Source organism: Lactuca virosa, chromosome 6, assembly GCF_052849685.1.
Source record: "Lactuca virosa cultivar CGN04683 chromosome 6, Lactuca_virosa_CGN04683_v6, whole genome shotgun sequence".
Taxonomy (NCBI): Eukaryota; Viridiplantae; Streptophyta; class Magnoliopsida; order Asterales; family Asteraceae; genus Lactuca; species Lactuca virosa.
This window is the reverse complement of record NC_136431.1, coordinates 92,810,914-92,837,260: the sequence shown is the minus strand read 5'-3', so window position 1 is coordinate 92,837,260 and position 26,347 is coordinate 92,810,914. Positions and strand designations below refer to the sequence as shown.

Sequence of the window (26,347 nt, the reverse complement as noted above, 5' to 3'; positions counted from 1 at the left end):
AACGGAAATACGGGGCATGGCAGTACAAAGGGTTTCATAGAAAAACATAAAGACAACACCAACCGTAGTATAAAAAGCATTAAAAATTTACAATGGATTTGAACAACTTTTAAAAGAAATTAGAATTTAATTAAAATACAACACATGTGAATGCTCGTAAAAGTGATGTGTCCCTAAGTGCCATCTTATAGACGAGTTCCTGAAAAAGCATGTAAAATGAGCGGTCAACTACCGAAATAGTTGGTGAGTTTACATATTAAAAATAATATTGCTTTCATGAATCGAAATCAAAGTTTATATAAAATTTTCCATATATTGCAAAAATGAGTAAATAAGTTTGCATAAACAAATTTTGTTGTCATCATGAGAGAAAAAGTATGTTGCCCAAATGAGAAGCAACATTCATATTCTCATGGGAAATAAAGTTCGTTACTAAAACGAGTAAACAATTTTCATTGCTATAATGAGCAATCAAGTTCGTTGCTACAAGGAGCAAACAAGTTCGTTGCTACAAGGAGCAAACAAGTTCGTTGCTAAGACAAGTAAATAAGTTTCCAGTAATAAAAGTTCGTTGTTATAATGAGAAACAAAGTTTATTGCTATAATAAGTAACAAGTTTGTATGTATATGAGCAAACAATGAGTTCACAACCAAGCCTATAACTGATGCCCTATCAATATCTATGTTTATCGTTCCATAGATTAATATTTTAGGTGGTGTTTCAATGATTAATTATTCAAAAACTAAATCAATTTAGTTCTAAAATTTTCCAAACTTTGTATTTTAAGTTGTAACAGAAGTGAAAGATCGCAATATAAATTTTCTTGAATTTTCGATTTGTCTAACTATTTTTCACCATTTTAATTTCTTGAATAATCATAAAATCATGAAAAATACTAAACAATTAATAAAAATTACCAAACTTCGGATTTTGGTTCTAACTGTATTAAAGGGTTTCCAGATAAGTTTTCATGGATTTTAGATATGTATAACCATTTTTCCAATATTTAATTCTCTAGATAGATATAAATTCATGAAAAATATCAATCAGTTAAGAAAAATCCCCAAACTTTGTGCACCATTGATATGAAACATATATAATCTGGGAAAAATAATAAAATATATTTTCAAACATTTTAACGTGATTTTTCTGATTTTTGTGTAATTATTCTATCAATATAGAGATAAATAGAAAACAGTTTCAAAAATTCTCAAAACTTTCTGTTCTAATGTTATTACACATATGGAAGCTGTGAAAATATAAAAGTTGGTTTCCAAATATTTTAGATATTTATTTGTTTTATTTACTTATGTAACATCCGAATTTCCAGGTATGCTATAAAGTTCATTTATTTTGAGTTTTATGGAGGGACTCGGCGAGTAGGCGCTCAGACTCGCCGAGTAGGAGAGTGCATTTCTTGTCTGATTTAATGAAGGACTCGATGAGTCGATGCGTGGACTCGACGAGTCCGCGCTGTAATTCGAAACCCTAACTCTCGGGGTCTGTGCCCTATTTAAAGGCCTTTATAGCCTCCATTTGCGGCCACTTCATCCCAGAGAAACCCTAGAGAGAGCAGTGGGAGAGTTGAGAGCAAGAGGAGGCTAATACATCACTTTTGGTGTAGTTTTGCTAGAAGGAAGAAGGAAACACCCATCTAGAGCGTGAAGGGGGCTTGGATCTGGGCTAATCATCTTGAGAATTCATCTCTGGAGGTATAATCCTTTCTATTTCATGTTGATATGATAGATTTTAGGGTTTTTACCTCCATTTTATCTAAGATCTAGTGAGTATGAGGTCCCCTTTGTGTTAATAGGATCAGATCTGGACCATTAGAGGTCCATAGAGTCACTATCGCTCAGCTTTATGCAGGCCAATGAGAGATTGGGGACTAGGTTGCCATTTTTAGAGTTATTTCTCCATTTGTGACTTGTTGTGGGTTGCATGCACGTAAAGGTTGCACCTTTACATGACATTTGAACACTTGAAGGGTAGATCTGATAGTTAGGGAAGCAGATCTGACCTTAGAAGGTCATATAAGTAAGAACATGGAAGCAACTCGACGAGTCGAGTCGGGGTTGCCCCGCTATTCGTGACAGGTGTAACCCGTCGAGTGGGACGATGACTCGACGAGTCAAGAGAGGCTAGAAGGATTCAGAGAACCCGCATGGACTCGCCGAGTCGCCTTTATGCACTCGACGAGTCGGGTCAAAGTTTGACCGTTGACTTTCGTTGACTTTAGGGTTTTGGTCAAGACTGATTCAAGAGAGTTTAGAGAGGGGTAGAATGGCCTTCTACCCAATCTGTAGAGATGAGATTATGAGAGAATATTGATCGGGAATCTTATTTGAATAATAGGAGGAGGCTAGGTCGGGACGTTGAGCACGAGAGTTTATCCGACTTCATTGAGGTGAGTCTTCTCACTATACTGTACCTGGAAGGGTACCTATGTGTGACCGGAAGGTCTTGTATGCTATGAGATGTATGTGATATGTGCGGTTATGTGATATGTATGTGCTATGTATGCTATGTATGGTATGGACCGGAAGGTCAAGATGATATGGACCGGAAGGTCAAGATGACATGGACCGGAAGGTCAAGAGGTTACGGACCAGAAGGTCGATGCGGGTAGGACCGGAAGGTGTACCGGGATTCGGGACGGAAGTCCCCTGAGACACATGGATCGGAAGATCCTACAGAGTTATGGCCTGGAAAGGCGTATGTGTTGTATGTGGTATCTTGGGGAACTCACTAAGCATTTATGCTTACACTTGTTATGTTATGTGTTTCAGGTACTAGTGATGATCGTGGGAAGGCGCCGACATGATCCGTACACACTTATGGAGTTTATGTTATTGAGAGTATGGGACATGTTTTGTTATGACACAGTGGATACATTATGTTTTGTGATTATCGTGTGATTGAAAGTATGTTTTAAAAATGAAAAATTGTTTTGAAAATTTACGTTGTCACAAGTTGGTATCAGAGCCTTGGTTTGAGGGATTCGGGTGCATCTTCGGATGAATCTGAACTCAAACTGAGGATTTGAGAAAGTTTTTCATAAGATAAACAATTTTTCTAAAAGAGTAAAAGATTTTGAGAAAGGCAGAAGGAAGCAGTGTGTACGATCAGCCAGCGCCTGAACGGTGATTTCCCAAAATACCCTTACATTATGTGTTATGAGATATGTTATGATATGATATGCATGCTAGAGTTGGCTAAGTATTCATATTAGGACTAGAGTGGCCTGATTTTGTGATGCCTTAGCCTATGAAGGATTTTGCTGCTATGTGATGCTTGAGAGCGAGTAGGTAGCAGTGAGGAGCTGATGAGAGGTCTACCGAAGGGTAGCCTATGCCAGTGAGATATAGAGTACTTGTGATCTGGGATCCTTGTAGGAGGACTTGGGGTGAACATTGATGCGGTATGGACGGTAGTATAGGGCCCGTACTACTGAAGACACCGGATCAGTGCACAGTCCAAGTAAGAATCCTTAGGGTACTGGGGAACAAGTAAGGTTGAGTTATCGAGTGCAAGTATGCTCGAGCGAATTTCTGATATTATTATGTTGTATTTCAGAGACATCATGGTTGGGACACACCACAGACCTGAGACGAGCGGCGTGAGTGATGAGGAGCTTCGTCAGATGATCCACGATGAGGTAGCAGCGGCGATTCGAGCCGAGATCCCGGAGATGTTTGGGTCTATCAAGACCACATTGATTGAGACTTTTGATGAGCGGTACACAGCGGTGACTGAGGCTGCGGCTGCTGCAGCTACTGCATCTGTGGCTGCTGCCAGGCCTCAGGGAGGTGACTCGTTGTTGTTTCGGGAGTTCAGCAACACGAAGCCACCAGAGTTTGATGGGACGCAGGATCCGATCGCTGCGATGAGATGGATTTCTGATATCGAGGGATGCATCTACACGTGTTCATGTCCGGAGCATATGAGGGTACGGTTCGCGCTGAACCAGTTTCGCTTGGGAGCGAAGGACTGGTGGAAGTTCATGACGGCGAGCTTCACTCTTGCAGAGATTTCAGAGGTGACCTGGGAGAGGTTCACCGCTATGTTCAGAGACGAGTATGTTCCCCCGGTGGAGAGGGAACGGTTGGTTCAGGAGTTCTTGACCCTCAAGCAGGGTACTGATTATGTTACTGTGGTTACCAGGAAGTTTCATGAGAGGGCGATGTTCTTCCCTGAGCAGGTGTCTACTGAGCAGGCACGCATGAGCCGATATTTGGGCGTTTTGAGGAGGGATATACGGGAGTTCGTGTCGAACTCGACTTACCGGACATTTTCTGAGCTTCAGGCAAATGCCCGGAAGAGGGAGATTGAGTTGGAGACTCAGGCCAGGGAGGAGGCCGAGTCTCAGAGGATGGATCGGCGGCCGGCATAGTCTCAGCCGGCAGCCAAGCGGGCAAAGTCCGCTGGTAGGAGATCTGGAGGCCAGAAGGGCTGCACTTGTGGGAAGTGCAGAAAGGGACATGATGGAGTCTGTCGATCAAGTGCTTGCTACAAATGTGGCAAGAAGGGGCATATCGCCAAGGATTGCCCCAAGGGGTTTATGGTTTGCTTTCATTGCAACCAGACTGGCCATCGGAAGGCCGAGTGCCCGCAGTTACATCAGGGATCAGCACAAGGATCTACACCTGCTGCTAGGGTTACCGAGGTTCTGCCAGCAAAGGCCGAGGCACCGAAGGTTCGCGGGAGAGCTTTCCAGTTGACAGCGGAGGAGGTCCGCGCAGCGCCCGATGTTGTGGCTGGTATGTATTCTTTATTTATTTATGCTGAGTTGAGATATTGTGCTTATATTATGATATGCGTAGGTACTTTTCTTGTGAGTTATGTACCTGCCTTAGTGTTATTTGACTCAGGTGCGAGTCGATCATTTGTGTTGATAGCGTTTAGTCGACACATCAGTAGCCGACGAGAGGCGTTGAGTCGACCTCTACGAGTTTCCATAGCTGACGAGCGAGCGGTGTATGCTACGGATGTGATTCGAGGATGTATACTCGAGATCTTCAGTGTTGAGTTCCCGATAGATCTAGTCCTGATTGCAATGGGGGACGTATGTGTCATAGTGGGCATGGATTGGTTGAGCCGATTTGGGGCTGTTATAGACTGCGAGCGACAGTTGGTGATGATACGAGACCCTAGTAGGGGAGTACTTACGGTGTACGGCGAGGGTACCCGATGTGGGTCAGCGTTTTGTTCGGCTGCCAGAGCGAGACAGAGTTTACAGCAGGGCTGCAGCGGGTTTGTAGCCTATGTGATGGACACACGAGAGACCGCTGGGAGGCCGAGTTCGATGGATGACGTTCCGATAGTGCGTGAGTTCCCAGATGTTTTTCCTGAGGAATTGCCGGGTGTGCCTCCCGAGAGGCAGGTAGAGTTCCGTATCGACTTGGTTCCGGGGGCAGCGCCTATCGCCAAGGCTCCTTATCGCCTTGCGCCGCCATAGATGCAGGAGTTATCCTCACAGCTTCAGGAGCTGCTGGGGAAGGGGTTTATTAGACCGAGTAGTTCCCCTTGGGGAGCACCGATCCATTTTGTCAAGAAAAAGGATGGTTCACACCATATGTGCATTGATTACCGGGAGTTGAACAAGTTGACGGTCAAGAACCGTTACCCATTACCCAGGATCGACGATTTGTTCGATCAGTTGCAGGGAATGTCTTGGTTCTCCAAGATTGATCTGAGGTCTGGATATCATCTAGATGAGAGTGCGTGACGAGGATATCCAGAAGACGGCGTTCAGGACTCGTTATGGGCATTACGAGTTCGTGGTGATGCCTTTCGGGCTCACCAATGCACCGGCAGCGTTCATGGATCTCATGAACAGGGTGTGCAGACTGATATTGGACCGATCGGTGATCGTGTTCATTGATGATATTTTAGTGTATTCGAGATCTAGAGAGCAGCACGAGGAGCATCTGAGAGAGATCCTCGAGGTATTGAGGACGGAGAGGCTTTATGCCAAATTCTCCAAGTGCGAGTTCTGGTTACGGGAGGTCCAGTTCTTGGGGCATCTCGTCAACCAGAATGGGATTTTGGTCGATCCGGCCAAGATTGAGGCGGTTATGAGGTGGGAGGTGCCGAGATCACCCACCGAGATCAGGAGTTTTCTAGGATTGGCCGGCTACTATCGGAGATTTATCAGAGATTTCTCCAAGATCGTCGTGCCTCTCACCAGGTTGACCTGGAAGGGTGTTGCTTTTTCATGGGGTCCGGAGCAGCAGACCTCGTTTGAGACACTTCGCCAGAAGTTATGCGAAGCCCCTGTGTTAGCCCTCCCGGAAGGGATAGAGGATATTGTGGTGTATTGTGATGCATCGATATCAGGGTTGGGTGCAGTACTTATGAAGAGGGGGCATGTGATAGCGTATGCATCGAGGCAACTGAAGCCTCATGAGACGAGGTATCCCACCCACGATCTGGAGTTGGGGGCAGTGGTGTTCGCCCTCAAGTTATGGCGTCACTATTTATATGGGGTTCGGTGTACCATATACACGGACCATAAGAGCTTGAAGTATTTGATGGATCAGCCTAATCTGAATATGCGCCAGAGGAGATGGTTGGACGTGGTAAAGGATTACGATTGTGAGATCCTGTACCACCCGGGAAAAGCTAATGTTGTAGCTGATGCCCTGAGCCGTAGGGCGGAGAGTGCCCCGATACGAGATGTTTGCTTGAGATTGACAGTGATGACTCCGGTGTTGGACACCATTCGGGAGGCCCAGGCAGAGGCCGTGAAACCGGAGAACCGCAAGAGAGAGCGGGTGATTTGGCAGGTATCTGAGTTCGTTACCGATAGCCGAGGGCTAATGACCTTTCGAGGTCGGATTTGGGTGCCGTATGCAGGCGGGGCACGTACCATTCTGATGGAGGAGGCGCATAGATCGAGGTTCTCGATCCATCCCCGAGCCACTAAGATGTATTTGGATTTGAAGAAAGACTATTGGTGGCCCTGTATGAAGAGGGATGTTGTATGGATTGTTGAGAGGTGCTTGACCTGTCGCAGGGTTAAGGCCGAGCACCAGCGTCCGCATGGCAAATTGCAGCCACTTGAGGTTCCCCAGTGGAAGTGGGAACAGATTTCCATGGATTTTATCACCAAATTGCCAAGGACCGCGAGGGGTGTCGATGCGATTTGGGTGATTGTCGACCGGCTGACGAAGAGCGCTCACTTCCTTGCTATCAGTGAGAGCTCTTCTGCAGAGAGATTGGTAGAGTTGTACGTGAGAGAGGTGGTATCGCGTCATGGAGTACAGATCTCGATTCTGTCAGATCGAGATGTACGTTTCACTTCCAGATTCTGGAAGAAGTTCCATGAGGAGTTAGGTACGAGGTTGCATTTCAGTACCACATACCACCCACAGACGGACGGGCAGAGTGAGCGGAAGATTCAGACACTCGAGGACATGCTCCGAGCATGTGTGTTGGACTTCGGGGGAAGTTGGGACACGTATCTGCCATTGGCTGAGTTTTCTTATAACAACAACCACCATTCGAGTATTGGTATGCCTCCCTTCGACTTGTTGTATGGGAGGAGGTGTCAGACTCCCATTTACTGGGGAGAGGTAGGGCAGCGTGTGATGGGTAGCACTGAGATAGTACTTCAGACGACAGAGCAGATACAGCAGGTTAGACAGAGGTTACTGACGGCTCAGAGTCGTCAGAAGAGTTATGCGGATAGGCGACGATCCGAGCTTGAGTTCCAGGTGGGAGACTTCGTACTCCTGAAAGTGTCTCCTTGGAAAGGAGTGATCCGATTCAGGAAGAGGGGCAAGCTGGGGCCCCGATACATCGGTCCGTTCAGGGTGACCGCGAGGGTGGGCAGGGTAGCATATCGGTTGGAGCAACCTGCGGAGCTGAGCCAGATTCATGACACCTTCCACGTGTCTCAGTTGAGGAAGTGTATAGCCGACGAGTCGACAGCGGTACCACTGGAGGATATTCAGATTAATGCGAGCCTGAATTATGCTGAGAGGCCAATCGCGATCTGGGATTGGAAGATCAAGGTTCTGAGGAACAAGGAAGTGTCCCTGGTGCAGGTCCAGTGGCAACATCGGAAAGGGTCCGTGCTGACTTGTGAGTCGGAGCTGGAGATGCGGGAGCAGCATCCAGAGTTGTTTGACGAGCAAGACTTCGAGGGCGAAGTCTAATTCTAGTGGGGGAGAATTGTAACATCTGGATTTCTAGGTATGCTATAAAGTTCATTTATTTTGAGTTTTATGGAGGGACTCGGCGAGTAGGTGCTCAGACTCGCCGAGTAGGAGCGCGCATTTCTTGTCAGATTTAATGAAGGACTCGACGAGTCGATGCGTGGACTCGGCGAGTCCGCGCTGTAATTCAAAACCCTAACTCTCGGGGTCGGTGCCCTATTTAAAGGCCTTTATAGCCTCCATTTGCGGCCACTTCATCCCAGAGAAACCCTAGAGAGAGTAGTGGGAGAGTTGAGAGCAAGAGGAGGCTAATACATCACTTTTGGTGTAGTTCTGCTAGAAGGAAGAAGGAAACACCCATCTAGAGCGTAAAGGGGGCTTGGATATGGGCTAATCATCTTGAGAATTCATCTCTGGAGGTATAATCCTTTCTATTTCATGTTGATATGATAGATTTCATGATTTTAGGGTTTTTACCTCCATTTTATGTAAGATCTAGTGAGTATGAGGTCCCCTTTGTGTTAATAGCATCAGATCTGGACCATTAGAGGTCCATAGAGTCACTATTCCTCAGCTTTATGCAGGCCAATGAGAGATTGGGGACTAGGTTGCCATTTTTAGAGTTATTTCTCCATTTGTGACTTGTTATGGGTTGCATGCACGTAAAGGTTGCACCTTTACATGACATTTGAACACTTGAAGGGTAGATCTGATAGTTAGGGAAGCAGATCTGATCTTAGAAGGTCATTTGAGTAAGAACATGGAAGCAACTCCCCGAGTCCATAATGGGACTCGACGAGTCGAGTCGGGGTTGCCCCGCGATTCGTGACAGGTGTAACCCGTCGAGTGGGACGATGACTCGACGAGTCAAGAGAGGCTAGAAGGATTCATAGAACCCGCATGGACTCGCCGAGTCGCCTTTGTGCACTCGACGAGTCGGGTCAAAGTTTGACCGTTGACTTTCGTTGACTTTAGGGTTCTGGTCAAGACTGATTCAAGACAGTTCAGAGAGGGGTAGAATGGCCTTCTACCCAATCTGTAGAGATGAGATTATGAGAGAATATTGATCGGGAATGTTATTTGAATAATAGGAGGAGGCTAGGTCGGGACGTTGAGCACGAGAGTTTATCCGACTTCATTGAGGTGAGTCTTCTCACTATACTGTACCTGGAAGGGTACCTATGTGTGACCGGAAGGTCTTGTATGCTATGAGATGTATGTGCTATGTGCGGTCATGTGATATGTATGTGCTATGTATGCTATGTATGGTATGGACCGGAAGGTCAAGATGATATGGACCAGAAGGTCAAGATGACATCGACCGGAAGGTCAAGAGGTTACGGATCGGAAGGTCGATGCGGGTAGGACCGGAACGTCTACCGGGATTCGGGACGAAAGTCCCCTGAGACACATGGATCGGAAGATCCTACAGAGTTATGGCCTGGAAAGGCTTATGTGTTGTATGTGGTATCTTGGGGAACTCACTAAGCATTTATGCTTACAGTTGTTATGTTATGTGTTTCAGGTACTAGTGATGATCGCGGGAAGGCGCCGACATGATCCGTACACACTTATGGAGTTTATGTTATTGAGATTCTGGGACATGTTTTGTTATGACACAGTGGATACATTATGTTTTGTGATTATCGTGTGATTGAAAGTATGTTTTAAAAATGAAAAATTGTTTTGAAAATTTACGTTGTCACAACTTAAATAAGCATTAATTCGTGAAAATTTATTAAACAGTAGGTTAAATTCACCAAACCTTTTATTTATGATTTATATGTAGCATAAGATATTCTAGCGAAGTTTCATAAATTTTGGATAAGTGTAGCTATTTTTCATCAATTTAATACCTTAAACATTCATTAAATCAGGAGAAATAAGAAATTGTATTGGAAAAATATGGAAAATTTGTCGAGGGGTCTCTATGACGTCTAGAACATGCGAATATTATGAACTATGGCTTTGGAAATTCATTACTGTATTTTACAATTTATCTCTCTTCAACAAAAATAGATTTGAAATCAATAGAAAACATTCATAGAAATACATGCACCTTGATGAAACGTCTTTAATCAGTGCATAGGTCATATCAGAAATTTACCATAATTTATGGAGAATAAAAAGTATTTTATGTGAATTATTGCTCTATTTTCTTACAAAAATTACAATAAATCGAGAAATATGTTTTATTTTCTGAAAATTTCCAGATCATCTTATTTTGTTGTTTGGATTCTGGAAAAAATCTTATTTGAACAGAAAAGAAGTTTTAGATATTTATTTATGAATAAATAATTTATAAGCACTATTACCAATGTACTTTGATAATCAATCCTTTAAGCTTGATGTTCATCACATGCATTATGATTTCAAGACCATGTATGAACTTACTTTGTTCAAAATGATGTTTCTAAATGAAAAACTTGAATGCATGTGGTTTTGGATCATTAAAATTTGTAAAACTCAAGTTGATGGATTTGGTTTAGGTTTTGATCATTGGATTTCACCTTTTAACAACATGCATATTGTTTTTGGGTGAAATCCTACTACCATAATCATCAAATTTGACATGCTTGAACATGCATCAGAATAATCTCAAAGAAAAGTGTTTATGGAGAAGAAAAATGCAAGAAAACTTGATATTTTGAAAGAAAAGTGAACAAAATGTAAGGAAATTGATTTTACCTTGAAGATCAAGTTAAAATGATGAGTATTCTTGAGTAAAATGAGGGATATTTCCGGGAAATTTCGTGTATTTTGGAGCTAATTCATAGAGGTAAAGAGTGGGGGTTTTAGAGAGAAGAAAAAAGAGAAAAGAGAGATTATATCTCTCTGGATTGGTCATCTCTGTCGTCATCTCTTTGGGGTTATACTCCACCAAAATCGTCCACCAAAATATAGAGATGCTTATGAACTCATGAAGAATTGAATGTAAAAATCTCTCCCAGTGATATTGTTTCTTGGTTCGTCATTTGCAGAGGAAATGAAGAGGGAAGTTTTTAGAGAGAGAAAGAGATAAGTGGAGTGAAGGAATGAGTAAAATGATTAAGGTTAGGGAAGAGGTGGCTTGTGGGAAGAGATGTGAACGTTATTTTGAGGAGAGAAGGAGTATTTTCCAACATTCATTTTTTTATTTATATAATTCATATGGTTTGGGGGTTATGTTTATAAAATATAAAATCTTGTATTGAATTTTATGACCCTTTGGCTCCTTTGCTCATAAATAAGCTAACGTTTATAAATTATTGTCCATAATACAATCTAGATCTCATGATATATGTAAATAATTAAAGATGTTATATATAATATAAAATTTTGGGGGATGTTTAAAATTTATAAAACTTTCATTTATTTTATAAAATTTTGACACTTGTTATAAAGTTTGGGCATTTTGGAATATCACAATGGATATAGAATATCTTGGATTTTTTTGAACCAAATAAAATTTGTTAACACCATAATGAATTGAGTTTAATATTTGAAAAAATCAAAATTTTCAAAATAAATAATTATATTTGGTAGAAATTTACATAGTTTGATTGAAATCAGATTATTAGCATTCTATGTAGTGATTCTGAGATTCAAGCGAAATTGAGGAATCAAGTATACTAGTCCTAGTTTTCAACTTTGACTTAAGTTTCTATGAGACTTTGACCTAATTTCTACTTCTAGGTCAAGTGCATGATGTATCTACATGATTCATGCAAAGATGTTCAATTCAAGGAATGACCCGAATATGGATAGTCATTACATTTAAGTAGTTGTAAAATTCACATACCAATGTGAAATCTAAGTACACTATTCTTCGATTCTACTTGTTTCCGAGTTTCTAGTAGGTTATAACTTAGCTTCTAGTTACCAAGTCTAGTATGTGTCGTGCCAATACGTGCAACTAAGTTTATTCAAATCTAGAACTGTCTCAAATTTTGACGGTTGTCACAGTCTCCCCCGATTGAAAGAATTTCGTCCTGAAATTCAATTCGTGACGTATTCTATTAGAACTTTGTCGAATACAATTGTATAGCAGGAGAGTTGGTGACTTGAAGAACCTTCGATTAACTTCTCAAGGGAGATTCAAATGCTTTATCTATAATCTGGTTAGGGTTTCCCTAATTTGAGTTCTACAGTCTAGATTGTGAGAAATTAGGATCATGGAAATCATGATCCAACCTTGGCAACCTAGTTGAAAAGATTATCTAGTTAGATATTATCTAACTTAAAAGTGCATTATAAGTTTTTCTAAAGCTTCAACTGCATTGAGTGCTAAGTACACATTGATACTTGAGTCACATTCTAAATCAACACTAACTGTAAATTAGCCACCTAATAAAGAAGAGATTAGGGACTATTTTCTCGCTTCCGGGTTGGCTACTAAATCTGGAAAAGATATATTCTGAAACGGGAAGAGGTAGCACGAATGAAAGAGAAACAATCGAGGGTAAGTTCTTAAGGATACGTACTAAGGGAAGGCAACGATGTTTTGGTACATCTCAAGTGTAAAGACTATTTAAGTGTCTTTTGTAAAATAAATTACGAAATGGCAAAGGATTTCCGAAGCTATATTTACTACTACTGTTACTCTTGCTACAATAAAACCATATATATATATATATATATATATATATATATATATATATATATATTTATTTAGAGGGTCATTGTTTCTAATGAAGGCGGTGAAAGTTTATGATATTTTAAATCACATTATATAGGTAGCATCTCGAGCATTTAGAAATGATAAGTAATCTCACTGTTATTAAAATGTGTGATAATTCCAAGAGAATGAAGATACATGTGTGTCGATCAAACGAAGTAGTAAGATAATAAAGATATTAAATAAGGTTAAAGGTTTAAGTCATTAATAATGGAATTTATACATAAATATTTTGATTAATCTTTTGAAAAAAAATTGTCTAATTGTGTAAGTCAAGACAAATACAAATTTAAGAGGAGTCAGGGTATTTATGAAAACAAGTTTGAGAGTTTAGGAATTCACTGGAGATTGCAAAGCACAATGCTATTTTAAGAAATGAGTAAAAATATCGATCATTGAAAATAGTGTATTCTTAATTCAACGATTCTACCAAAAACAATCATTTTAAGGATAGATAATTGTAATATTTAAAACGTTTTATGTTTTTAAGAAGAAGAAACAAAAGAAAATATATCCTTTACATATACTTTCCAGTTTTAGAAAAATGGTAAGCACAAGGGTATTAATCTTGTGTATTAATTGTAAGGAAAATACAATGAAAATTATATTTTAAATCATATTTCTAAATTCAGAACAAAATAACAAATGTAAATAACGATTACTCATTACAATAGATTTCATAAGAAAGAAAAAAATGTATATGATAAAAGACATAATGGAATATATCAAAGTTAACCAAGTCAAAATTATGCCTCATGACTATACACGTATTAATCACTCATAACAAAAAGGTAGAATTCTAGTCTGTATCCGTATGAATATGGTACTAAGGGAAGCAAAATAGACAAAAACAAATTTAGTCCATGTATTGTGTTATTATTAGGAGTGTGCAAGATCTCAAATTAGATAGAGAGCAATAAATAAAGTGTGGGGGAAAGAAATGGAAAGTGGCACCATCAATGATTGCTATTGTTAAAATTTTAAATACAATATCCATAAGTAGATTTAAAACTTAGGTTGAGATATATTTCGAACTTCAATCCTTGATGTATGTTGGTGATTAAATAGACATGTGGAGGTTTTAAAGCGTTTGCTAAATATTCATGAGCTATCTATTATGTTAAACTCCATTTGTGAAAAAGAAGAAACATTACCACTAGTAATTGAAAATATGACAGCTTTGACTTTTTAGACTAGAGTCCAAGTATGGTTATAACGGATAAGGTAAAGACTCAACATATTTAGATGAATAACTGCGCATTGTCGAAAGTGCGTCATTGGAAGTTTAAAAGTGAACACTAAGTTTTGCAATGTTGTAAGTTTTAGAAACATAGATTATAAAACTAATTTGAAATAAAATTAACAAATGAGGTGTGTTGGAAATTTAGGAATTAGAGATATCTTAGAAACATGTGTGAAGTAGAAAGTTGCAGAAATATCATATTGGATTTCAAGAAAACACATTTAAGTAAAGTACAATGCCTAGATGAGAAAGTGGTCAAAAGAGCCAAAACAAAAGTGGTTTGAAAGATCCGGTGAAGCTTTTACACGTAATATGAACTTCAATGTCATATGTTTAAGTTTTATAGCATAGAGTTTAAACACTTTTATAAAAGAAAATGTTTCTAAGTTTTTCGAAAACGTGCCAAAATGGTATGCAAGGTTTAAAATGGTTTATATGCCCTTAAAAGCACATTTATACATTGAAGTGGATTTGAAATGAAATTGAAATAGCAAGGTTAAAATCAATATTGGTTAAATTCAGTTTTGAAGGAAAGTTTTAAGTTAAAGTAAGTTTTCAAAAGTAAAGTTGGTTGTTTTTAACGAGAAATATAACTTACATTGTTAGGAAAGGTCTAGTAAGTTGTATGAAGTGGTTATAAAGTATTTTATCGATGATAAATAAAACCGATGAATTGAAATAACTTTTCGATAGAAGATTAAGAAGTACGGAATAGTTAGATTAGTGTAACTAATCGTACCTAAATACTGAGGCGAGTATAAGGCAAGTACCGATGTCTTTTCCCCAAAATAAAGGACAAGAAAATTTGTTTGTAAAACGTTTTATGATGTCAATGCAGTTTTGCGGCCTTTTATAGAGGTCAAAGGTTAAGTTATAGGTTTGGCGTCTGACTCACGGCGTAAGAGGATGTAATCCTTTATAACGATAGAAATGTTAGTAATGTCGCTAAGGCTCAAATGAATTATGAAAATAATAAGTTTCGAAGTAGGATTCAAAATTTGTAGGAAGGATTCGTACAACGAAGTAGTGCGATTTTTGATCGGGCATGAAAATTTAAGGTTAAACGTTGGGCATGAAACATGCTAGTAAATTGGAAAGTGTAAGATGGTTGTATACTCGAGATAATCACTACTGTATCTAGGGGTCTTGGACTTGACCTTGAAATTTTGCCATAAGGGGAATGGTTTGTGCTTGACTTAGGATATTCGAAGTAAAGTTGGTAGGGTAAGAACTACCTGTTGAAAAGGTTTTGGGTCAAGGAGATATCCATGTTGACTTTTAAGCTCAAGGTGGAAACAACCTAGAGCTAAATTCGTAGCGTAGAAGAGAAGTTTCACGTATCAGTAGCAATAGGTTGAGCTTTCGTGCCTCCTCGTGAGTCATATTAGGGATTCTCGCCAATGGCATCCAAGTGACTACTTGTGGCGACTCATCTACCTTCCAACACGATGCTCCAATTATCACCCGTGTCGGTATCGGAACGCTTTCCATATTCGTAACTCTAGTACGAAGACGATGAAGAGGTATTGAGGTATAATTGGTATAGGTTTCGACTTAAGATTATTACTAGTGTCTATCTAGCTACTAACCTTACGAATAGAGTCAATAGCTACCGAGGAATACTCATTCTTAGTACTAAGCGGATTGTTCCTAGAGTGGCTAGTGATATAACCTAACTGGTTAACCTAACACTTGATAAGGGATAATAACATTTTTAAATAAGGCATTGTGATAAAAGTGCACTTACTTTCTAAGTGTACCTAGATGAATGCCTATAATATGCAATGTCCATACGCACACCGGAAAATTTTGTTTTTCAAAAGTTCAAGTTGAAAATTGTTTTGAAAATAATTCTACTATAACCGTTTCCAGCCTCGCATTAATTTTCCTTAATTAAGCATAGTTGGCTAGGCTATACTTAATTAAAGTCCAATAATGCATATTCGAATTAGTTATACCAGTAGTATGTTCAGTATCTTAAAAATGTTTTGAAAATTTGTGGCTATAGTTGTGGTTCTCTAAAGGAAAACCGGTATTCTCTATAACCTTCGGCTCTGATACCATTTCTGTCACACCCCGCTAAAGCTGAAATATGGGGCGTGACAGTACAAAGAGTTTCATAGCAAAAGATAAAGACAACACCAACCATAGTATTAAAAAGCATTACAAATTTACAATGGGTTTGAACAACTTTTAAAAGAAATTACAATGTAATTGAAATACAACACATGACAATTCACCTAAAAGTGATGTGTCCCTAAGTGCCATCTTATAGACGAGTTCCTGAAAAAGCATGTAAAATGAGCAGTCAACTACCGAAATAGTTGGTGAGTTCACAGATTAAAAATAATATTGGTTTCATGAATCAAAATCAAAGTTTTGATAAAAGTTTCCATATATTCCAAAAATGAGTAAATAAGTTTTCATAAACAAAGTTCGTTGTCATCATGAGAGATAAAGTATGTTGCCCAAATGACATGCAACGTTCATATTCTCATAGGAAATAAAGCTCGTTACTAAAACAAGTAAACAAGTTTCATTGCTATAATGAGCAATCAAGTTCGGTGCTATAAGGAGCAAACAAGTTCGTTGCTACAAGGAGCAAACAAGTTTGTTGCTAAGACAAGTAAATAAGTTTCTAGTAATAAAAGTTCGTTGTTATAATGAGAAACAAAGTTGATTGCTATAATAAGTAACAAGTTTGTATGTATATGAGCAAACAATGAGCTCACAACCAAGCCTATGATTGATGCCCTATCAAGATCTATGCTTATCGTTCCATAGATTAATATGGTATCATGTACTCAAGCCATCGGGCGAGTGAGGAGTTGTGAATTCCTAATAGCGCTATCCATAATAACCATTGGCTCAAAGAGGTAATGGTTGGAGTAAAGTGGAAGGGACTTAAGATGATAAGGCCTCATGTTTCAAGTTGCGTAAACATACATAGCAAAATACAGCAACCAAGTTTGATACAAATCAATTTAAATACAACGAACAATAAATAGTTTTTTCGACATGCTTTTCCACCCCAAAACATAAAAACCGAAAATAGGGGGATGCGTGAATACTCACTACCGATTCTTTCATTTTCATTGAGATGATGCAAATGATGCCTTGATCTCAGTTCCAGTTGTACCACTACCGATTCTTTCAATAATGATATACACTAGTGATTCTCTAATCGAAATCTAACACTACTATACTTAACTTTTACAATAGTGATTCTTTCAATAATGAGATGATGCAAATGATGCCTTGATCTAAGTTCCAGTCGTATCAAACTTTTGATATTGATAAATTACAAACATTTTTCTGTGAAATTTAGATTTCTATGAATCAATTTGTTGTTTAAGAAATTCAAGTGGAAATCCCCATTATTGAAATGTTAAATTTTAACATTTTAGGTGGTGTTTCAATGATTAATTACTCAAAAACTAAATCAATTTAGTTCCAAAATTTTTCCAAAATTTGTATTTAAATTCTAACTGAAGTCAAAGATCCCAATATAAATTTTCTTGAATTTTCGATTTATCTAACTATTTTTATACAATTTTAATTTCTTGAATAATTATAAAATAATGAAAAATACTAAATAATTAATAAAAATCACCAAACTTCGGATTTTGGTTCTAACGGTATTAAAGGGTTTCGAGATAAGTTTTCATGGATTTTAGATATGTATAACCATTTTTCCAATATTTAATTCCCTAGATAGATATAAGTTCATGAAAAATATCAGTCAGTTAAGAAACTTATCCAAACTTTGTGCACCACTGATATGAAACATGTACAATCTGGGAAAAGAAGAAAATATATTTTCAAACAGTTTAACACAATTTTTCTAATTTTAGTGTATTTATTCTATCAAAATAGAGATAAATAGAAAACAGTTTCAAAAATTACATAATTTTTTTTTCTACTGTTATTACACAAATGAAAGCTGGGAAAAATATAAAAGTTGGTTTTCAAACAGTTTAGATATTTTCTTTGTTTTATTCACTTAAATAAGCATTAATTCGTAAAAAATATTAAACAGTAGGTAAAATTCACTAAACTTTTTATTTATGATTTATTTGTAGTATAAGATATTCTGACTAAGTTTCATAATTTTTAGATAAGTGTAGCTATTTTTCAACAATTTAATCCCTTAAATATTCATTAAATCGGGAAAAATAAGAAATTGTCTTGGAAAATATGGAAAATTTTACGTGTAGTCTTTATTATGTCTAAAAGATTCGAAAATTATGAAGTATGGCTTTGGACATTGATAACCGTATTTTACAATTTATTTCTCTTCAACAAAAATAAATTTGAAATCAACTGAAAACAATCATAGAAATCCATGCACCTTCATGAAACGTCTTTAATCAATGCATAAGTCATATTAGAAATTTACCATAATTTATTGAGCAAAAAAGTATTTTATATGAATTATTGCTCTATTTTCTTACAAAAATTACAATAAATCGAGAAAAACGTTTTATTTTCTGAAATTTTCCAGACCGTCTTATTTTATTTTTTGGATTCTGGAAAAAATCTTATTTGAACAAAAAAGAAGTTTTAGATATTTATTTATAAATAAATAATTTATAAGCATTATTAACAATGTATTTTGATAATTAAGTCTTTAAGCTTGATGTTCATCACATGTATTATGATTTGAAGACCATGTACGAACTTATTTTGTTCAAAATGATGTTTCAAAATGAAAAACTTGAATGCATGTGGTTTTGGATCATTAAAACTTGTAAAACTCAAGTTGATGGATTTGGTTTAGGTTTTGATCATTGGATTTCACCTTCTAACAACATGCATGTTGTTTTTGGGTGAAATCATACCACCATAATCATCAAATTCGACATGCATGAACATGCATGTCAATAATCTCAAAGAAAAGTGTTTATGGAGAAGAAAAATGCAAGAAATTTTGATATTTTTGAAAGAAATGTGAACAAAATGTAAGGAAATTGATTTTACCTTGAAGATCAAGTTCAAATTATGAATATTCTTGTGTAAAATGAGGGATATCTGCTGGAAATTTAGTGTATTATGGAGCTAATTCATAGAGGTAAAGAGTGGGGGTTTTAGAGAGAAGAAAAGAGAGAAAAGAGAGATTCTATCTCTCTGGATAGCTCATCTCTCTCGTCGTCTCTTTGGGGTTTTACTCCACCAAACTACAGAGATGCTTATGAAATCATGAAGAATTGAATGTAAAAATCTCTCCTAGTGATATTGTTTCTAGGTTCGTCATTTGCAGAGGAAATGAAGAGTGAAGTTTTTAAAGAGAGAAAGAGATAGGTGGAGTGAAAGAATGAGCAAATTGATCAGGGTTAAGGAAAAAGTGACTTGGGGGAAGAGATGTGAACGTGATTTTGAGGAGAGAAGGAGTATTTTCTAGCATTCATTTTTTTATTTATATAATTTATAAGGTTTGGGGGTTATGTTTATAAAATATAAAATCTTGTATTGAATTTTATGACATTTTGGCTCCTATGCTCATAAATAAGCTAATGTTTATAAATTATTGTCCATAATATAATTTAGATCTCATGATATATGTAAATAATTAAAGATGTTATATATAATATAAAATTTTGGGGGAAGTTTAAAATTTATAAAACTTGCATTTATTTTATAAAATTTTGACACTTGTTATAAAATTTGGGCATTTTGGAATATCACAATGGATGTAGAATATCTTGGATTTTTTTGAACAACATAAAATTTGTTAACACCATAATGAATTGAGTTTAATATTTGAAAAAATCAAATTTTTCAAAATAAATAATTATATTTGGTAGAAAGTTACATAGTTTGATTGAAATCAGATTATTGGCATTCTATGTAGTGATTCCGAGATTCAAGCGAAATTGAGGAATCAAGGATACTAGTCCTAGTTTTCAACTTTGACTTAAGTTTCTATGAGAGTTTGACCTAATTTCTACTTCTAGGTCAAGTGCATGATGTATCTACATGATTCATGCAAAGATGTTCAATTCAAGGAATGACCCGAATATGGATAGTCATTAAAGTTAAGTAGTTGTAAAATTCACATACCAATGTGAAATCTAAGTACACTATTCTTCGATTCTACTTGTTTTCGAGTTTCGAGTAGGTTATAACTTAACTTCTAGTTACCAAGTCTAGTATGTGTCGTGCCTATACGTGCAACTAAGTTTATTTAAATCTAGAACTGTCTCAAAATTTGACGGTTGTCACAATATGGTTTCAGGTAATTCTGGTACTAAGGGGAAGGGCCCGGCTTGATGGCACAACATTCTCTCCCATTATTTCCGATTTTTGATACTGTACTTTGATTATGTGACATTTATAAATTGTGACGGTTTTGGAACAATTTTTATACGTGTAGTACTTGTTTTAAAAATCAAGAACTTTATCCTATTTTGGGTTGTTACACCCTTCGCACTAATGCACTTCCTAGGCTCTCTTAGGGTTTCCACCTCACCCTGGCATCAGTTGTTGAAGGACTCCTACAAATGTCAGCTAACTACCTCATGAATACAATCACATGCAACAAAACTTAATTAATTTTTTTACTAAAAGATCTTATACTACAATGGTTGGATAAAAAAAATAGTTACGTAATAGAGCCAAATCAGTCATTCAAAAGCTATTTAACCTTTGCCTCATGTAACTAAATGTATTCATTCAATAGTTTGGGAGTCACTTACTTTAGCTCAGCTGATTGCACGCATCACACCCCTTTTCTTAAAAACTTTTTTGGAATATTCAATTTCTTTTAAAATATCGTATTAACTCTCCAACTTGAGTTTAGACACACCCGAGTGTATGCCCAAATCCATCAAACCAAGGATCTCATAACTACTTGTAACGTCCCAAAAATAATGAGTAAAAAATTCATTTTAAATAAATAAAAACCATTCATTCATTTGTTCATGTTAATAGTATTCTCAAAACATCATCATAAAATCAAAAATAGCATGCTAAATCATAGTTGGTCCTTTCCCTTTTGAACTAGAAGTCCCTAAAAACATTTGAAACATAAACCGTAAGCACAAAGCTTATGGGTTCCCCAAAGTATCACATAGCATGCCAAATCATAGTCTTACAATCAATTCCTATCATTGGCAAAATCATGGTCTTTCCTTACAATGTCGAGGGCCAAATCATGGTCCTACATATAAGTATCAGCGACCACACCATGGTCTTCCATGCAAGTATCATGAAAACAACTAGCATCCTACATACAAATTCTAGGGGACAGATCTCGGTCTTCCATACAATCGTCAGGGGCCAAATCCTGGTCTTTCATACATATACTAGGGACCACATCCTAGTCTATCATGCAAGTATCACAAAGACAACTAGCATCCTACATAATATAATGACAACACTCACCTCACAGACGTAATCCACAACTATCAGCACAAACCAAAGAAATATGGGTGCTACAAACCTCCTAATAAACCATACAAGGTAAACCCTTAGTCTTCATTCTAAAACTAGAAATTTGACCAACAGTCATTCCAGGACAAAAATTCAACGCTCAAGGTCAAAGTCAACTGTCAAAATCATCGTCAGCTAACTTCCACGTTGTGGCCAGTCCATGGCCACTTCGTGGCTAACGAACTCAGTCCCGATCCAAAACTCCAGTTACGAACAAATCAATCATGAATAATCCAATCCCCATGTCATAGCAGACATGCCACCATGTCGTGGCTAACTCCAGACAAAACGGTTACGGAATCTTGATCCACCACGTCTTGGCACCCAAATGGCAACGTCGTGGGTACTTGATGAAGACAGCTCATTTGCGTAAGCTCTTAATTTGTTAAGCCCTTAACTTAAACTTTCCAGGAGGCTTCTAGGGACCCTAGTGGTTCATAAAAATGTCAACTTTATGGACATGCATGACCCATGCATGTCCTTCACTCACCTAGTTCATAATGAAGAGAAATGACCTAAAATTCCAAGAAAGATCCAAAAAAAATACTCAACCAAAACCTAGATCTGCAAGATATAAGGCTCAAGGGACCTAGATGGGTCATGAAGTTGCAAACTTTATCTCATTGGACCATTGAAAACGCATCAAAGGACCCAAATAAGCAAAATAACCCTAGATCTACAAAGAAGGAACCAAAAAGGTTGGATCTTGAAGCCTTATAAATGGTCCAGAATATGACTTCAAAGATGGGGAGGAGTTGCTTGCTTGATTCTTGCACCCAAACTTCTTGTCTTTCTCTCCAAGTCCACCAATAACACCAAAATGATCCAAAACTTCCAAGGAAGGCTAGGGTTTCAAGTTTAGAGGGTTGGAGGCTGAAGAGGATGCCCTAATCCTTGGGAGATGGTGCTTAAATATGGGAGAAACCCTAAAATTATGGGCTTGGGTTGAAACAGTCGCCACGCCATGACCCTTCTCTTGCCACGTCGTGGGGCTCATCAGGAGGACACACTCATTTAATCCATGCCACATCGTGGGCATCCTTGTGCCATGTCGTGCCATTGAGTTTTTCCAAAAACTACACCTTTGATCCCGTTAAGTCTTTAGTTAAACCATTCTGAAAAACGGGTGTTACAAGCAACCACCACGTCGCGGTGCTCATCAGATATACGAGATTCATAAAATCCATGTCAGGACGTGGTCATCCACGCACCACGTTGTGGCATAGGGGTTTTCTCCAAAAACCCCATCTTTCATCCCACTAAATCTTCAACCATTTTAGAAAACAGGTGTTACAGTTTAATGGTTCAAGAAAAATCGATGTTGATTCAATAATAATAGCTATTGATCTAGAAAACTTCCAAAGATTAAATTGGTGTTGTAAAAGTGGATTAAATCAACTAGGGAAAAACTCTTGAAGAGTTTTGTAAATGTCGAACCAACAAGGAAAAATGGATATTTTGTTTTGATGTTGAACTCTGATACCATTTTTTATAAAATAAACAAACGCAAATAATCACAAAGAATACCAACAATAAATATGACGATCTTTGGAACGCAAGAATCAACAATAAAAAACAATTGAACACCATGATATAAAGTGGAAACAAAAACCACTATGAAATGACACTCTTATCAAAAAGTTACATGAGTCTTAAAACTCCAAGGAGAGAGAGAGAGAGAGAGAGAGAGAGAGAGAGAGAGAGAGAGAGAGAGAGAGAGAGAGAGAGACTTGACATCAAAATGACTTTATATAATAGCCTTACAAGTTCTCCTAATGATACTCCAAAATCTGAATAAATAGGAAACATTCTTAAATAAATTGGAGGTGTCTTAATCAAATAATAACTTTTTTAATATGTGTTATTTTCGAAACCTAAATATGAAAATAAACATGCATTAAAAGTGCTTCACAACATTTTCAACACATACGAATGGAGTAATATGAGGTAAGATGTAGACAACTGTACCTCTCGACGCAATTGTACTTCCATATATAACCTGTGCCATATGATACGTTAGCCCAAAATTAACAATATAAGGAAGATGAGGGGATATGGATAGCACAAAAGGTAAATGAAGGTGATACGGACCCATCCCATACTAGGCCCGCATCAAACCATAAGCCCAAGTGTAGAACTCACTCCCAAAAGTCAGCTTGTAGGAGGAGGGGACACCTAGACTTATAAGCTACCAACTTATAGTACTTTCGGCCGATGTGGGATCATAACAGAAGGAATTAAACTAGGGTCGTCTATATTACTCCACTAGCTTTATTTTAAGCCTGAAACCCTTAGACGCGGTCAAGCTCTCAAATGAGCAAATAGCATTTATATAATTATTAATCAATCTTGAAAGCATACTATATGTACAATGTCATATACATATCATGAGATTTTCTTATAATTCTTCTACCTAGTCAACAACAATGATAATAGATCAATCTCTTCATCAATATTGGTCCCAATTTGCATCATCGGACGGCCATATTACTGTCTCCATGAGTCGTTCACGCATCAACTCCAAATTCTGGTCTGATAAATTTTTGTACATTTCCCCATGATCCACTTTCTAACAATACACAATAACAAAAACAAGTCAAATTTACAATTTAAAAACATCACACAAAAACATTACTCATGCCATACCTTTATCCATTTTCCGTAGAGGTGAAGCCGAGTCACCATTACTCTTTCGGCAAGTTCATGTTTCTCCTATCAAAATAAATTACACCCATAAAAACATGTTTCTACCAATTTATCCGAAATTAGATACCTTCAATCTTGAATTTTTGTTCCATAAACCATGAAACTTCAATGTAACTTTCCGCATTTTGAAATAGGTTTCATTTCTAGCATTTACCTTTTGGAGGACGCGAAGAAACCGCTTTCCATCACTCGGTTTGTTCAACACCACAAAACTGTTAAAATGATAAGTGAAAGTAGAAAATCAGTTTCTAGTGCTAGACTCGATGCTCAGATACCTTGTTAGATATGTGAAATCTATAAAAGAGGCCTTTATATTGTAGTGAGACTACAATTATATATCAGATAAGATCGTGTCTGCAGATATGGGACCATAACATTGAAAAAGTTGAGAAACATAAGAAACATGGAAGTAGACATCTTACTCGTAAAACCAACGATATTCCGTTGGGTTCATCTCATAAAGTTGGTTCATAACAGTCCTCACTGCTTTGTAAGTGAATAGATTAAACAATTGCTGAAACAACAAAGCAAAAGCCTTTTTGTCATATAACTCGTAGCAAAACACCAATGACACATGAATGCAATTAGTTAAATCGATTGGTGGTCTCTGTATTAGATTATCGATTAAGATCAAATAACCCCAAAGACTAGAAGATTTGAGCATTTTTTTTTTTTGTTTAATAACTTAGCAAACGTCTTTATTGATAGAATGTTTTTGGTAGAGAATGGAATCTGTCCAAAGAATCCGGACGTGGAAGAATTGGATTTTGAAAGAATTTTAATGACACACTTGAAATTTAATACTAAAACTTGAATATTTTTTAATTTTCAGTTTTAAAATTTTCTATTTTCTATATATAAGGGTAATTTGGTCTTTTAATAATAAAAATGAAATTGAAAGAATATACAGAACTTAGTTCGGTAAATTTTGCAACCACACAAGCCACATAATAGAATCTTGGATTCGAATTCCGTGTTGGAATCAATGAATTCGATCAACAGGAAGTCTAGCATAACTTTAGTTCAAGTTGAACTTAATGGGTTTAAGTGACTATAACATAAAGATACTACCAAAAATTATTAAAACTAATTCAATAGTAATAAAAAAGAGGGAAAGATTTAGCATGTTCTTACTGCTTGAACATCACGAAAACTATCTTCATATTGTCCACCAAGTTCATTAACAATCACAAGACCTTTAGCTTTTCTTTGCTTCATGCACGAAGGTGTTTTGGCTAAATACTTAGAGTGAATAAAAGAACTTCTTAATTCCAATGAACCAGGACGAAATTTATGCTCACTTTTTGTTTGATTCATATGAGTTTTTGATGTGAAAGAATCCAAACACAAACATGGCGAAGTATGTGAATCCACAACCGACCTACCCACTACAGATATACCCCCTACCATCCTTCAAAAATAAGCTTCTTTATGTGAAAAAAAATGCAGCTTTTTTACCCAAATCAGAATGAAACAGGAATCTTCAATGAAAAATAAGAGATAACCTGATGAAAATAGAAAGAAAGATTTGTTGGGTGTCCTATAAAAATGGAGATTGAAGACTAAAAATGAAGTTTTATGAACTTGGAGGAATAAATGGGTGGGTACAAAGTGAAAGGTTTGAATAAGTGTTGAGGAAAAGAAGTAGGATTTGAAGAGAATTTGTGGGAAGTGGGAGCGATGACCAGAAAAAAAAATATGAGGTCCCAAATACTCCAACCACTCAAGGTTCTTTTCTGGAATGCTTAAATTTAAATCATCAAATTAAAGGATGATAATTTTGAGTCGTTCTAGACACGTGGATGGTCAGTTTGTAATCTGGACAAGTGTAAGGTCTTGTGTTGTGTAGTGTTTAACTTGTGAATTTGCACATAGAGCATGTTACTTGTGGGGAAGGCTACCAAACTTCTTTTTCGTTTGTTTAACTACTTTCCAGTTCTATTTTGCTCTTTTAGAAATAGCCATCTGTATGTCTGTATGTGTTATCTATAACCATCTTACGGTATTTTTCTACCCGATTTTTAGTTTAAGACCAACTCCAATGGTCCATTAAAATAAAAGTATTTTTCTTTAAAGCTTTTTAACCAACCTCTAAAATACATCATCTCAGTGAAAACTCGTTTTCATATCATAGTTTTTTGGTTATT

The 26,347-nt window shown here is 37.3% G+C and overlaps 1 protein-coding gene across 1 annotated transcript; it reads right to left on the bottom strand.

Moving 5' to 3' along the window:
* Nucleotides 1–23,808: 23,808 nt before the first annotated feature.
* LOC145121189 (chaperonin-like RbcX protein 2, chloroplastic) lies at nt 23,809–25,925 on the bottom strand. Its single transcript, XM_079056978.1, has 5 exons — nt 25,335–25,925; nt 24,623–24,714; nt 24,355–24,412; nt 24,141–24,206; nt 23,809–24,063 (listed from the first exon to the last, which is right to left on the bottom strand). The coding sequence occupies exons 1-5, from the start codon at nt 25,608–25,610 to the stop codon at nt 23,944–23,946; spliced, it is 612 nt and encodes a 203-aa protein (XP_078913104.1). The 5' UTR covers nt 25,611–25,925; the 3' UTR covers nt 23,809–23,943.
* Nucleotides 25,926–26,347: the final 422 nt, after the last annotated feature.

Coding starts and splice junctions, on each gene's coding strand:
- LOC145121189 (XM_079056978.1), bottom strand. CDS start 25,610: ATGGTAGGGGGTATATCTGTAGTGGGTAGGTCGGTTGTGGATTCACAT. Junction 24,413..24,622: donor GAATATCGTTGGTTTTACGA/GTAAGATGTCTA, acceptor TCATTTTAACAG/TTTTGTGGTGTTGAACAAAC. Junction 24,064..24,140: donor TCTACGGAAAATGGATAAAG/GTATGGCATGAG, acceptor GTGTATTGTTAG/AAAGTGGATCATGGGGAAAT.